Source organism: Erinaceus europaeus, chromosome 7 (assembly GCF_950295315.1).
Source record: "Erinaceus europaeus chromosome 7, mEriEur2.1, whole genome shotgun sequence".
Lineage (NCBI taxonomy): Eukaryota > Metazoa > Chordata > Mammalia > Eulipotyphla > Erinaceidae > Erinaceus > Erinaceus europaeus.
Window position 1 is genome coordinate 73,083,764 of NC_080168.1, and position 14,730 is coordinate 73,098,493.

General features: G+C 38.7%; 1 protein-coding gene across 4 annotated transcripts in view; it reads right to left on the bottom strand.

Moving 5' to 3' along the window:
* The window catches only part of VWA8 (von Willebrand factor A domain containing 8), a 408,658-nt gene that overhangs the window by 305,121 nt on the left and 88,807 nt on the right, over positions 1–14,730 (bottom strand). For all 4 annotated transcript variants that reach the window (XM_060194755.1, XM_060194752.1, XM_060194753.1 and 1 more), the window contains exon 13: positions 2,465–2,625. In XM_060194755.1, coding sequence (XP_060050738.1) covers positions 2,465–2,625 — 161 coding nt within the window. The remainder of the gene's footprint in view (positions 1–2,464; positions 2,626–14,730) is intronic.

The window sequence follows — 14,730 nt, forward strand, 5'->3', positions numbered from 1 at the left end:
AAGGTCTTGATCATGTCCATTATTAGTAGCAACTAGATCTAAAAGTCCTGTTATATATTCCTTTCAAAATTTCAAGGTGGAGACCAGCAAAATAGTTCACCTGGATAGTGGACTGCTTAGTCCTGTGCATAACCCAGGTCCAAGCCTGGTCGCCATATGAGACCAGTCTCTCACTTTTTCTCTCTCTGCCTCTCTTGAGGAGGGGGAAAAAAAAAAAAAAAGACAACTTCAAATTGGATAATCTGTTCACAAAACTACTGGTTTCTGTACCAAAGGGCAGAAGTCATGAATACTACTTGTAGAGAATGAGGAGAAGCTAGAATGTGAGAAGAGGAAAGAAAAGAAATAGATAAGTGAGTGACCTGAGATGCATATTAAATAATCAAGATACTTGGCACATGTTACTTCCAGTTTAACTTAACTACTTAATGGCAAGCATCCTCAAAGCATTTCAAACTCTATAATTTCACAAATAGAAATATCAAAGATCATTCAAATAAAACAATAGTGCTGCCTTCTACCCCATCTAGGATACTGACCTAACCCTCCATAGGACAAATGGCAGATCTATCTTCCAGACGTTGTAAAGGATGGAAAATATTATTCTTGACCTTAGACAATTGCCAAGTATTTGGATGCCCCAGTTACAGTTGCTGCACACAATCTTCACTAAATTCTGACAGGAAGAAAAACTGGACAATACCAACCTGCACTCAGATACAGTTGTGTGCAACTTGCCAGGTGAATGATTGAGGCAGACAGAACTATCCCATATCACTCAACTCTTACCTTTGGTAAGATCAGGGTACTAACACCAGCCTCATATGATGGCTATGAAGACCAACAGCTAATGCAGGGCAGATGCTTAATGTAACTGTTTTTAATCTATGCAACACATTAGAAATCCTTGGGAAGAGTCTTAAAATGTCAATGTGCAAGCCTCACCCTCGATCAGTTTTCTCAAAACATGTTCAGCAGTCAGTAATTTTTTTAAGCCCATACCCATGAGGTGATTCCAAGTGTAAGAAGTTGAAATATACTGGCTTATGAATACTAAGCCCAGGACAGAATATTTAGTTAACAGTAGCTGTGGATGCTGCTACTTGGCTTAACAGGTAAAAAAAATAACCTATAAAAGGGAGGAATAAGTATCATTTTGTTTGTGGAGGCATTTGTTGATTTAGAAGAATGTTGTAAATCTATGGACTGTATATAAGTCATTGAAAATTATTATTTTTAAATGTGCCCAAATCTAACCAGGATTATCAATGTTTAAGGGAATCTTTAATTAGAGTTGGTATCTGCATCTTGTCAAGAACAAGAAACTTTAAATAACTGAGGAAAACGAATTGCTTCCTCTATTAGTACATTTTCAAAAAGTCAAAAATTTAAAAAAAAAAAAATAGACCAGATGTCTATGAGTCCATAGAAATAAGATGTAGCAACAACAGAAAAGATAAGTATCATTCTTCTCACAAATTGGCTCAGTATCGGGATATTTTCCATGAAAGATACAGATGAAGTCATCTATTAACACTCAATTTTAGAGACTTTAATTAGGAATGTTGTGGATCCCCCTCCCCCAATAAAAGTTTAAAAAGGAAGTTAAAATATGTTCCAGTTTGAAAACACAAAGTGAGCTTTTCAAGGCTATACAAAATATAACCTGTTATTATATATTTTATACTAAGAACTACATTTTCACTGGGAAAAATTTCAACAAGAACCAATAACCAAACCTATGATCAACATGGAATTTATAAATAATGTATTTGGGATTCTGAGCAAATTACAGAAAGTTTAGCTATCAATAAGCATTAGTTTGTCAAAACCACGCCATAACAGTGCTTGGTGATCAAACAGGGTTTTTAAATTTTATTTTAATGAGAAGAGAGAGATATACAGAGAGACCAGAACTCTGCCCAGCTGGGTTATGATGGTGCTGAGGACTGAACTTGGGATGTTACAGTCTCAGGCATGAAAGCCTTTTGCATCATCATTATGCTGTCTTGCCAGCCCATCACACAAAATACTGCTGTGACAGTGTTTTTTCCAGAAATTTTCACTACTGGGAAATGTTACTGTATTATTTCTAATAAAGGAAAACAATTATCCAGTTCTGCCTTGATACAGAATTATAGAATGCCCCCCAATAAAATTTATTATTGTTATTTTTTTTTGGTCAAGAGTTGCATGGTTTTCAACTATGTTTAAACTGGTTTACTAGCTTAAAAGAATGATAAAATGCTCAGAACTATAAGCTCTATGCAACTCTTGGAAAAAAAAAAAGAATTCCCAAGTCCAGTGTTTATGTGATGTGTCTATATGTGCATGTCCTATGTATGTGTGCATGTGTGTGGGTTGTATGTACATGGGCATAGGTTTGCATGCGTATGTGTGTGAGTGCCTCTGTGTGGATGTGCATGCATGTGTGTGCATGTATGTATGTGAGACTGGCACGCACCTCTGCAGCACAGCAAGGGTGCCAGCGTTGACGCGGTGGATGCCATCCAGCAGGACCAGCTTGCCTTCCAGCGCTGCAGTGATGAGCGGCGAGGCCCGCCAGGCAGTGTCTCCATTGGGGAGAGTGTACCGCTGCTGCAGCAGGTCCCGCGCCGTCATATCCTACAGCGAGCCAAACCAGTCAGGAGATAAAGTGCAAAGTGAATTTCTAATGTCTGATTAAGCTGTACAGATACCCTCTCTGAACAGAATAATCCACAGGACTACTGAGAGGCCCACACCACCTCAAATCCTTCAAGGAGAAAGTACTCAGAAGTTTCTTCTAGCTCCACTGAGCTGATTGCCTATAACTGACCCACACAGGATACTAAGAGTAAGGACAATTATTATGTTAATTTGTTATGCTTGCTGTTTTAAAATGTTTATTTGACATTTAAACTGATGGTGACAGTAATCTCCATGAGACTTCAGTGGACCTTAATTCAGTTGGATTTACTCCTACAGGGAACAAAGCAAATGGTTTCTTTTTAAGAAGTTAGAGGCAGAGACGCTGGTCAATAATGTGCATTTTCTCATACTTAAAGATTCCCATTAAACAGCCCTGCTAGCTCAAAAATCATCAAAGTTCCCTCTCTCTCTCCCTTTCTTTTTTTCTTTCTTTCTCTCTTTCCTCCTTTCTTTTATATAGAGAACAAAAGAGTCTATAATACCAAAGATCCTTTCATGCAGTAGGAGTCAAACTTGAGCCTTGGTCACACACATGGCAAAGCAGCACACTATCCAAGTGAGCTATTTTGACCACCCAAAGAACATATTTAAAGAGACTTTAAAATGCAGCAAACTGAAAACATATAGAAGTTGACAATAATGCGACCTTTAGAAGCAAATTTTTGAAGTACACTGAAATAGTATAAAAAATTTAAATACTATTATTGGTGGTGGCATGTGTAAGTCCACTGCAAAATACTTCTGTCATCTGATATAAACAATTTTCATTACATGTTAAAGACATCAGTTTCTTTGAGGTTTCCAGCTTCAGATAATGTTTGTGCCACTTATACCAAAGAAAAGTCAAGCTTTCAGTCAGTTTTATCCAAAATTTTAGTTTTTTTATTAGTTCACTCACATCTATCAAACTCCATGTTAGGCGCAAAGGAAAGTAATGAATATGTTTTATAGTCACTATTTTTTTTTTTAATTTTGAAAACCTCACCTCCCCAGGGCTCTATCCCACTAGAGAAAGACAGAAACAGGATGGGGGTATGGATTGACCTGTCAGCGTCCATATCCAGCAGAGAAGCAATTACAGAAGCCAGACTATCCTTCTTTTGCACCTTACAAAGAATTCTGGTCCATACTCCCAGACAGATAAAAAACAGAGAAGCTTCCAAAGGAGGGGATGGGATACATATCTCTGGTGGAGGGAACTGTATGGAATTGTACCTCTATTCATATTTAGCACAGGAGCCTGTGTAACCTCTGCATCCCTGTCAGTCTGAACTCACAGTCCATGGTCACAGATAGGAACATTCTAGGCTGCAGTCATTCAGGACCAGTTGTTAATCATTATTAAATCACTAATAATTTTTTAAGTCTTAATGAATTCAATGTTCTCAGTATCAAAAAAGTATTGACTTAGAATGAATAGACCCGTACTGAATCATGCAGCTATTTGAGAATAGATAGCTTTCAAATTCAGTAAGTTACTACAGCACTAGAGTACTAGTTTTGAGACATAATATCAGAATTTGGCTTAGAGCATTAATTTTGTCTAATTCTTCAATGAAAAATTTAAAATATGCACGCTTTATGTGCGTTATTCCAAGCTGCCAATGACAATTGTAAAAGCTAAGACTAAATATAGTCTTATTATCAGTGTTTATAGAGATGACACACAGCAAGAATGAGCTCATTCCCACTCCTGTCTATGCTGCAGAATAAGATATTGGACAAAATGAAAATATGTTTGTGGAATATATAGTCAAATAGACTGAAGACCCCACCAATGTGTCCTGGAGCTCCGCTTCCCCAGAGACACACCCTACTAGGGAAAGAAAGAGGCAGACTGGGGGTATGGACCGACCAGTCAACGCCCATGTTCAGTGGGGAAGCAATTACAGAAGCCAGACCTTCTACCTTCTGCAACCCTCAACGACCCTGGGTCCATGCTCCCAGAGGGCTAGAGAATGGGAAAGCTATCAGGGGAGGGGGTGGGAAATGGAGATTGGGTGGTGGGAATTGTATGGAATTGTACCTCTCCTATCCTATGGTTTTGTTAATTAATCCTTTCTTAAATAAAAAATTTTAAAAATTTTTTTTAAAATTTAAAGCAAAAAAAATTATAAGAAAAATCACTCATATATATATATATATATATATACATAAATATACCTAGATATGTATATTTGTATATACATAAATCTCCTTAAAGTTAACATAAAAGCAGGCACATTTTTTTAAAGATCTGACTTGCTTATTTTCATGATATAGTGAGATATAGTGAGAGATCAGAGCACAGATCAACTCTGGCAAATAGTGGTGTGCCTGGAATTGAGTCTGTAACCTATGGGCATGAAAGAATGGTGTACTATCTCTGTTCTATCTCCCTGGCCCTCAAATACACAGATTTATTTATTTATTTATTTATTTATTATAACTTTTATTTATAAAAAGGAAACACTGATAAGAGCCATAGGATAAGAGGGGTACAACTCCACACAATTCCTACCACCATCCCCTCCCTTGATAGTTTTCCTATTCTTTATCCCTCTGGAAGTATGGACCCAGGGTCATTATGGGGTGCAGAAGGTGGAAGGTCTGGCTTCTAGAATTGCTTCCCCCCACTAAACACGGGCGTTGACAAGTAAATCCATACTCCCACCCTGTCTCTCCCTTTCCCCAGTGGGGCAGTGCTCTGGGGAAGCAGGGCTCCAAGACCCCTCGGTTGGCCCCCATAGGACCTTGCTCTCAACATGAATCAACCACAGTAGAGAATGTTTCATCCTCTGAAGGAAGACTGGACAACATACTCTATCTTCCACCTGAGGAGGATGGGTTCTGAAATTGGAGCAGCTTAGAACATTCCTACTAATGACCCTATGAAACTCAGATCTACAGGGATACAGAGGTCACATAGGCTCCTAAGCTGAATATCGGTCCCCAGATCAGATCAAATCTATGGGATTTATAGTCAACAATATTTAAACACCTTTCTCATATTAGGGAGCTACTCTCTTCCCTGATCCAGCTTTCTGGTTCTTTCTGTAGCCATGATATCATCTCCCCAGACAATAACTTAGGTCCACCTGCATATCAGATGTTAGGCTCAGCAAAAAAAAAAAAAAAAACACTAGTATAGTAGTGGTCCCTTTGGAATATACCTAAAATAGGCCTACTAACTATCTACAAAACAGAGACCCCCCCAAAATCTTCATCTGCACTAATCCAACCTTTATGTTCATAATTAGTCAATAATTTGTTTGGCTTTATATGTTAACTCTTCTTTCAGTCACCAGGTTCCAGATGCTACCATGATGCCAACCAGACTTCCCTGGGCAGATGACCCCACAAATGTGTCCTGGAGTCCCACTTCTCCAGAGCCCTGCCCCACTGGGGAAAGAGTATGGATTGACCTGCCAAGCCCATGTTCAGTGGGGAAGCAATTCCAGATGACCCTGGGTCCATACGCACAGAGGGATAAAGAATATGAAAGCTATGGTGGGGGGATGGGATACAGAGCTCTGGTAGTGGGAACTGTGTGGAGTTGTGCCCCTATTTTTTTTGTCTTTGATGAATTTATTTACTATTATCATTTTTTATTTTTTATAATGTTTTATTTATAAAAAGTAAACACTAACAAGAACCACAGAATAAGGGGTTGGCATCATGGTGACATCCGAAACCTGGTGGCTGAAAGAAAAGTTAATATATAAAGCAAACAAGTTGTGGACTAATCATGAACATAAAGGCTGGAGTAGTACAGATGAAGATTTGGGGTCTCTGTTTTGTAGATAGTTTGTAGGCATATTTTAGGTATTTTCCAAAGGGTTCATGACTATATTGGTGCTTTTGTTTTTCCCTGAGCCTGACATCTGATATGCAGGTGGATCCAAGTTATTGTCTGAAAGAATGGTGTGCTATCTCTTTTCTATCTCCCTGGTCCACAGGGAGATAGAAATAAAAATACAGATTTATTTATTTATTTTGCCAGCAGTTTTCATTGTTTTGCCACAAACTTTAACTTCATGCAGTATGATTCCACTGCTCTTAGCACTTTACCCCCCAGCCCTCTATAATGAAGCTGAAAATCTACCTTCACCCTTCCCCCAAAGTTTTTCTTTTTTTTTTTTTTAACTTTGGTGTAAGATTCCAAACTCAATCAGTTTCTGACTGAATGAGTTCAATCCCCCTTTCTGTTTTTCTTTCTCAACTTCTGTAAATGAGTGAGATCATCTCATACCCATCTTTCTCTTTCTGACTTATCTCACTTAACATAATTCTTTCTAGCTCCATCCAGGATGGGTAAGATAATAGCTCAGTAGTATCCCACTGTGTATATGTACCACAACTTTCTCAGACATTCATCTGAGAAGGATGGACACCTAGGCTGCTTCCAGAAAACACAAAAGCATTTTGACAAGATTACTGGAATGTAAAATCTCTATTGTGGGAGTCGGGCGGTGGCGCAGTGGGTTAAGCGCATGTGGCGCAAAGCGCAAGGAACGGCATAAGGATCCCGGTTCGAGCCCCCGGCTCCCCACCTGCAGGGGAGTCGCTTCACAGGCAGTGAAGCAAGTCTGCAGGTGTCTTTCTCTCCCCCACTCTGTCTTCCCCTCCTCTCTCCATTTCTCTCTGTCCTATCCAACAACAAATAGCGTCAACAAGGGCAATAATAATAACCACAATGAGGCTACAACAACAAGGGCAACAAAAGGAGGGAAAAAATGGCCTCCAGGAGCGGTGGATTCATGGTGCAGGCACCGAGCCCAGCAATAACCCTGGAGGAAAAAAAAAAAATCTCTATTGTGTCCCTGACATCTGAACCTGTTGCTAGAAACTTTGAACTTTTACCTACTGTTACAATGGTTGTGCTTATTTTATTTTAATTTTAAATATTTATTTATTTATTCCCTTTTGTTGCCCTTGTAGTTATTATTGTTGTTGTTACTGATGTCATTGTTGTTGATGTCGTTGTTGTTGGATAGTACAGAGAGAAATGGAGAGAGAAAGGGAAGATAGAGAGGGAGAGAGAAAGATAGACACGCCTGCAGACCTGCTTCACCGCCTGTGAAGCAACTCCTCTCCAGGTGGGGAGCTGGGGGTTTGAACCAGGATCCTTATGCCGGTCCTTGTACTTTGCACCACGTGCGCTTAACCCACTGTACTACCACCCAATTCCCTTATTTTATTTTTAACCACAGCACTGCTCAAGCTCTGGCTTATGTTGGTACAGGGGGATTGAATTTAGGACTTTGGAGCCTCAGGCCTGAAAGTCTCTTTGCATAACCATTGTGCAATCTACCTCCACCCCATAGTGTTTTTTCAATGAAACTATATTATGTTTACAGGAAGGGGGTATGTATTGACCTGTCAACACCCATGTCCAGTGGAGAGGCAATTAAAGAAGCCAGACCTCCCACCTCCTGCACCCCATAAAATTCTTTGATTCATACTCCCAGAGGGATAAAGACTAGGGGTCCTTTCAATGGTGGGGAGGGTATATGGAACACTGGTGGTAGGAATTGTACCTCTCTTATCCCACAATGTTGTCAATAACTATTAAATCACTAATAAAAATCAAAGATAGCTTCACACAGTGTTAAAACAAAATATTTATAAATGCACTGAAACACATGCCTTTGAGAGATCATAGCTAATTAAAAAATTAAATATATAGCAAATAACTGCCTTTGTAGTGAAATACATTTTCCTGAAGCTCCAAGTTCATTCAGTGTCACTTGTACACTTTATCCAGTTAATTTTTAGTAAAATTGAACTAAATAATGTCTATTAATGTCGGTCTATCGGCCATTCTGTTCTACTACAAAAGTATCTTGCACACCATCAAGGGTGATGTTTATACAATGTTAATGCTAATAATACTTAGGTAAGATTCTGGTATTATATTGTTATTCACCTTCATATTGCTTGTGTTATTTGAAATTTTATATTAATATTAACCACTTTTTTATCAAAGCAGGCTCTTAGTAAGCAATGTGAATACTGATGAATATTATCATTTTTCTTTTATTGTTGATAGAATTAATTTGTACTGATCAATGCTTAAAATAAACAGATCCTCCACTTAAAGAAAAAGAAAAAAAATAAAGAAAGTGGAATGATAAGATTTTAAAATAATTTATTCTGTGGGTATTCTGAAAACACAATAATAATAAGCAAGAAAGTTTAATTTCCCCATTTTTTCATATATTCATTCCTGTTATCCCTGAAGCCTTTGAACTTAAGAGAATAAAAATAGCACTAATGATATCATAGAGCCTGAACCACTTCCTTTCTTTGTATTTCCGTAAAAATGTAAAAATAACAAAACCTAAAATCTAGTTCCTTCAGAGCTCTCATTGCTTAGCCTTCAACACCTCATCTCCATATGGACCACTGGAGAACATTCATCTAAGATTTCTCCCTTTCTGATTTGCAATGGTGACAACCTTACTGAAAATAAAGATCTCCTATGCAAATGAGAAGCATAATTGCAGAAAATGTACCGGACAAGCAGATCTGTCCTCTAAAGCAGTTATGTACCTTTAATGTTTTAGTGCCTAGTTTTTATAGACTCTCTTGAGAAACCTGAATATGAGTCATTAGCTAGACAAAAATCACTAGAAAATGTGGTTGTGTATTCAGTGGATTCAACAAGGGTAGAATTTATTTCCCAAGGTGTCGTGTTATGCAAAAAGACAATTTCAAATATGAAAGTAAAGTTTAGTATAGAGAGATATTTGAATGAGTATGAGTGTAAAATTTTATACTATAACAAAAACTATTAACTTTCTGATCAAAGTTTTAAAGACTATATCTAACAAGATCAGTACTTCAAAGTGAGTATAGCTCTTGGCTAAGTTAAACTGAAACACAGGCTTCCACCATATATCAGAACCCGAGTCTATCTGAAAGTACTGAAAGTTCCCGAAAGCTATTTACATATATACTATAAAAAGAAAAGTAAATGTATAATGAAAGTTAATAAAGGGAAGGTAAAACCAAGAAAAACAAAATTCATACTACAGGAGACTCTAAAACACGAATCTAAACTTTCTAACATCTAATACAGAAAAGAGTAACACTGCAGCTGGGGGAATAGTTCAAAAGGGAGAGAAGCAGCCTTGCATGCCTGTGGTTCCCAGTTTGATACCAGGCACTACATATACCAGAGCGGTGCTCTAGCTTCTCTCTTTTTCTGTCTCTCTGTATCATATGGATCTCTCTCTCTCTCTCTCTCTCTCTCTCACACACACACACACACACACACACACACAGCAAATAAAAAAAAACTTTTAAAGTGATATTTTTTTAAATTATGTAAGTCAAAATAATTACAGCAATGCCATAAAGAAATAGTAGTACTGTAATCATTCACAGTAAGAATAAGGTGACTCAAAATGTGGTGTGTAAGGTGTTAGAATCTAAAGCATTTGCTTTTTTGGTGCTAAGTTTGCTGAGCTCTTTATATATTTTGGTGATTAGTTTCTTGTCTGATGTATGGCATGTGAAGATCTTCTCCCATTCTGTGAGGGTTCTCTCTGTTTGTTTAATAGTTTCTTTGGATGTGCAGAAGCTTTTCAATTTGATGTAGTCCCATTGGTTTGTTTCTGCTTTAGTCTTCCTTGCAATTGGGTTTGATTCATCAAAGATGTCCTTGAGGTGTAGGTGGGAAACTGTTTTACCAATGTTTTTCCTCTAAGTATTTGTTTCTGGTCTGACATCCAGGTCTTTGATCCATTTGGAGTTGATTTTTGTTTCTGGTGAGATAAAGTGGATCAATTTCATTCTTCTGCATTATACAACCCAGTTTCCCCAGCACCATTTATTGAAGAGAGCCTCCTTCTTCCATTTAATCATTTGGGCCCCCTTATCAAAGATTAGATGTCCATAGGTGTGGGGATTTATTTCTGGGCTTTCAATTCTGTTCCACTGGTCTGTGAGCCTATTTTTGTTCCCGTACCATGCTGTTTTGATGATGATGGCTTTATAATATAGTTTAAGGTCTGGGAGTGTGATGCCTCCATTTATGTTTCTTTTCCTCAAGATGGTTTTGGCAATTCTAGGTGTTTTCAGGTTCCAGATAAATGACTGAAAGGCAATTGACCCCATACAAAAATGGGCAGAGGATATTAACAAAACATTCACCTCAGAGGAGATCCAAAAGGCTAACAAACATATGAAAAACTGCTCTAGGTCATTGATTGTCAGAGAAATGCAAATTAAGACAACACTAAGATACCACCTCACTCCTGTAAGAATGGCATACATCAAAAAAGACAGCAGCAACAAATGCTGGAGAGGTTGTGGGGACAGAGGAACCCTTTTGCATTGCTGCTGGGAATGTAAATTGGTCCAGCCTCTGTGGAGAGCAGTCTGGAAAACTCTCACAAGGCTAGACATGGACCTTGCATATGATCCAGTAATTCCTCTCCTGGGATTATACCCCAAGGACTCCATAACACCCAACCAAAAAGAGGTGTGTACTCCTATGTTCATAGCAGCACAATTCATAATAGCTAAAACCTGGAAGCAACCCAGGTGCCCAACAACAGATGAGTGGCTGAGAAAGCTGTGGTATATATACACAATGGAATACTATGCAGCTATCAAGAACAATAAACCCACCTTCTCTGACCCATCTTGGACAGAGCTAGAAGGAATTATGTTAAGTGAGCTAAGTCAGAAAGATAAAGATGAGTATGGGATGATCCCACTCATCAACAGAAGTTGAGTAAGAAGATCTGAAAGGGAAACTAAAAGCAGGACCTGATCAAATTGTAAGTAGGGCACCAAAGTAAAAACCCTGTGGTGAGGGGTAGACATGCAGCTTCCTGAGCCAGTGGGGGGTGGGAGTGGGTGGGAGGGATGGGTCACAGTCTTTTGGTGGTGGGAATGGTGTTTATGTACACTCCTAGTAGAATGTAGTCATATAAATCACTAGTTAATTGATATGAGAGGGGGAAAATTAATTGTATGTCTCGAAGTTTTTTAAAACACAGACTGAATCTTTTTAATATATAGGCTGTGTATTTGATATGCAGACTCTCTCAAAAGCCTAGACCAAGTAGATCGGAAGCAACCAATAGCACAGCTATATACAAGACACTGGGTACTGTACAGCAAACCCTAACAAAAGGACTTTTCAAAGTTGTCTTTTTGATCCCTAAGACAGCAGGAACCTCACATCTCCACTATAGAGCCTCTACATTCCCCCAGTCCTGGAACCCTTGAATAGGGCCCACTTTCTCCTATGCCTTTCCCAATCCATATCAAATAATATTGCATATGCCGATCACAACCTAATCAACACAAGGATTGCCACCTCAACATGCTTCACCTCAGACTGTGTCCAGAGACTTCACGTGTGGAATGACAACCCTTCAGCTTCATTACTCGGGTGAGACCTTTCCTTTTATAGTACACTCTAATTCCATCTCAGGTGGTTCACTTTCTAACAAAGTCCCAAAACCTAGATATACACCAGTTTCTGTGAGAGAGAGCATATGCTCACACGTATCCATAAACTACTGCAAAATATATACCTGAAAGCAGAAGTACACTAGAGTTTGCAGTGAGTATCCCCCTAAGACTTCCTCCTCTCCACTATTCCAAGCTTTGGGTTCATGATTGCTCCACAATTTGTTTGGCTTTGTATGTTAACTCTCTTTTCAGTCACCAGGTTCCAGATGTCATCAGGATGTCGGCCAGGCTTCCCTGGACTGACTACCCTACCAATGTGTCCTGGAGCTCAGCTTCCCCAGAGACACACCCTACTAGGGAAAGAGAGAGGCAGACTGGGAGTATGTACCGACCAGTCAATGCCCATGTTCAGCAGGGAAGCAATTACAGAAGCCAGACCCTCCACTTTCTACAACCCACAATGACCCTGGGTCCATGCTCCCAGAGGGACAGAGAGTGGGAAAGGTATCAGGGGAGGGGGTGGGATATGGAGATTGGGTGGTGGGAATTGTGTGGAGTTGTACCCCTCCTATCCTATGGTTTTGTTAATTTATCCTTTCTTAAATAATAATAATAAAAAAAAGAATCTAAAGCATAAGGTCTCAAGCTAGATCTCTGGTGTCATATGTGCCAAAAATATCCTGGTGTCTCTCTCTCTCTCTCTCCTTCCCTCTCTCTCTTTTTCATCAATAAAACTATTATAGATAATAAAAATATCATTACATATAAAAAGCTGAAATAAAAATATTTTAGTAACACATTACATCTCTAAGTAGATATGATTTTTCATATTCTTATTTTTGAATTTCAAATATAAACTCCCACATGTTCACTGAAGTAAATAAATACTAGTGTGTGGCTTTTGTTTTTCACTTCTCCCCAAAAGAAACTAATGGATAATCTATAGACTTTCAAATAAGTGGCACTTATCTGAGCAAAACATACTCTACACAAAAAAAAAAAGTGTGTGTGTGTCTTACTATTTGTGTAAATCTACTGAGGAAATCCAGGATTTTGGGAGAATAAAAGAATCCACTGAGACTAACTGATGCTGATGCAGACTATCAACTTTACAATAAAGAGACTTTGTTTATACCTATTAGTGGTAGGATAATGCATAAATATTGCAGAAACACAGAGTGTCACTAATTTCTAGCTCCCAGAACAGAAATTGAATCATTATTTACAGCCCAAGCTTGCTTAGTGAACAGGATGCAGGCTCACTGCCAACATTCCTGAGTGTCATTTATGTTTGATCTCAAGCAAAAAGACCTCTTGTGTTACATGTCGTAAAAGTATTTGTAAACTCATCCATGCTTCTCCCCCCCAAGGGATTCTTTTAAAGAACTATTTTGAGCCTGCTGCACATACAGTAAATGTCTCCTTTATGTATGTGATGATGACATTACAGTCTGGCTGTGATTCTTTAAGTTGTTCTTCTGTGATGGGAAAAAGCTGCCTCGGCACCATTTATAGCTCTCTTTACTAGCGTCATTGTTGGTGTTATTTCAAGATGATCTACTCTAGTTCAAGACTCTAGGATCACAGAACAAAATTCTTTTGACCGGAGCAAACTAGAAGTCAGGCCCACTATTTCACTGACAATTTGTCTAACTAGAGGGCATCTTTAAAAAGTTGAAAAATGAAAATGTACTCAGTCAAGAACCCTGTTACAGCCCCTCCTATCTTTCCTGTACTATAAGAACAGAAGAAACATTTTGAGATGTCTTTGCAATTAGAGTTCTGGAGACTGAACAAACTGGCAGCTTGCAAGATACCTGTTCTACTGCAGCTGCAGTTCTCCTGGCACTGCCATTCCTAAATAGGTAACAACTAAAGATTGTACCCTACTCCTTCCTAAAATTAAGTGAGCTGCATAGTAGTACCCTGTAATAAATCCCTCTCCATTTCAGATAACCAGGATGGAGTTCACTGTCCACAACAAAAACCATGATTTATGGATAACATTTTAAAAAGCAGATCATCTTATTAGAGCTAGTGAAGAAATGCCATCAGACAACTAAATATGCAAAAAGAGCAACTTCAGGGGGCTGGGTGGTGGTGTATCCAGTAGAACAAATGTTACCATGTGCAAGGGGACCTGGGTTCAAGCCCTCACCTACACGGGAAGTTTTACAAGTGGTGAAGCAGTGCTGGATCTCTTCTCTCTCTCTCTCTATCTCTCTCGCCCCCCCTTTCTATCTCCAAGTTTTATAAGTGGTGAAGCAATGCTGAAGCTCTCCTCTCCCCCCCCTTTCTGTCTCCACCTTTCCTCTCAATTTCTGTCTCTATAAAAATAGTCATTTAATAAAAAGGGAGAGAGAAATCACCAGATAAAAATGGGAAAGGCAGAAATCAGAGTTATTAGAGAGTAAACTCCCAGTAAATACAAATTTAAGAACCATATTTTTTAAACAGCACTCGAAATTCAGCTACATTGATACAAATCTGTGGCTGTCAAACAAGGGGGAAAAATAGCAACCAGATAGTTGACTTGTAATATGTGTTTTTAAGGCAAGTAACAAATAAGATATATTGAGGAGCTCCAGTGGCGCAATCGGTTAGCGCACAGTACTTATACAAATA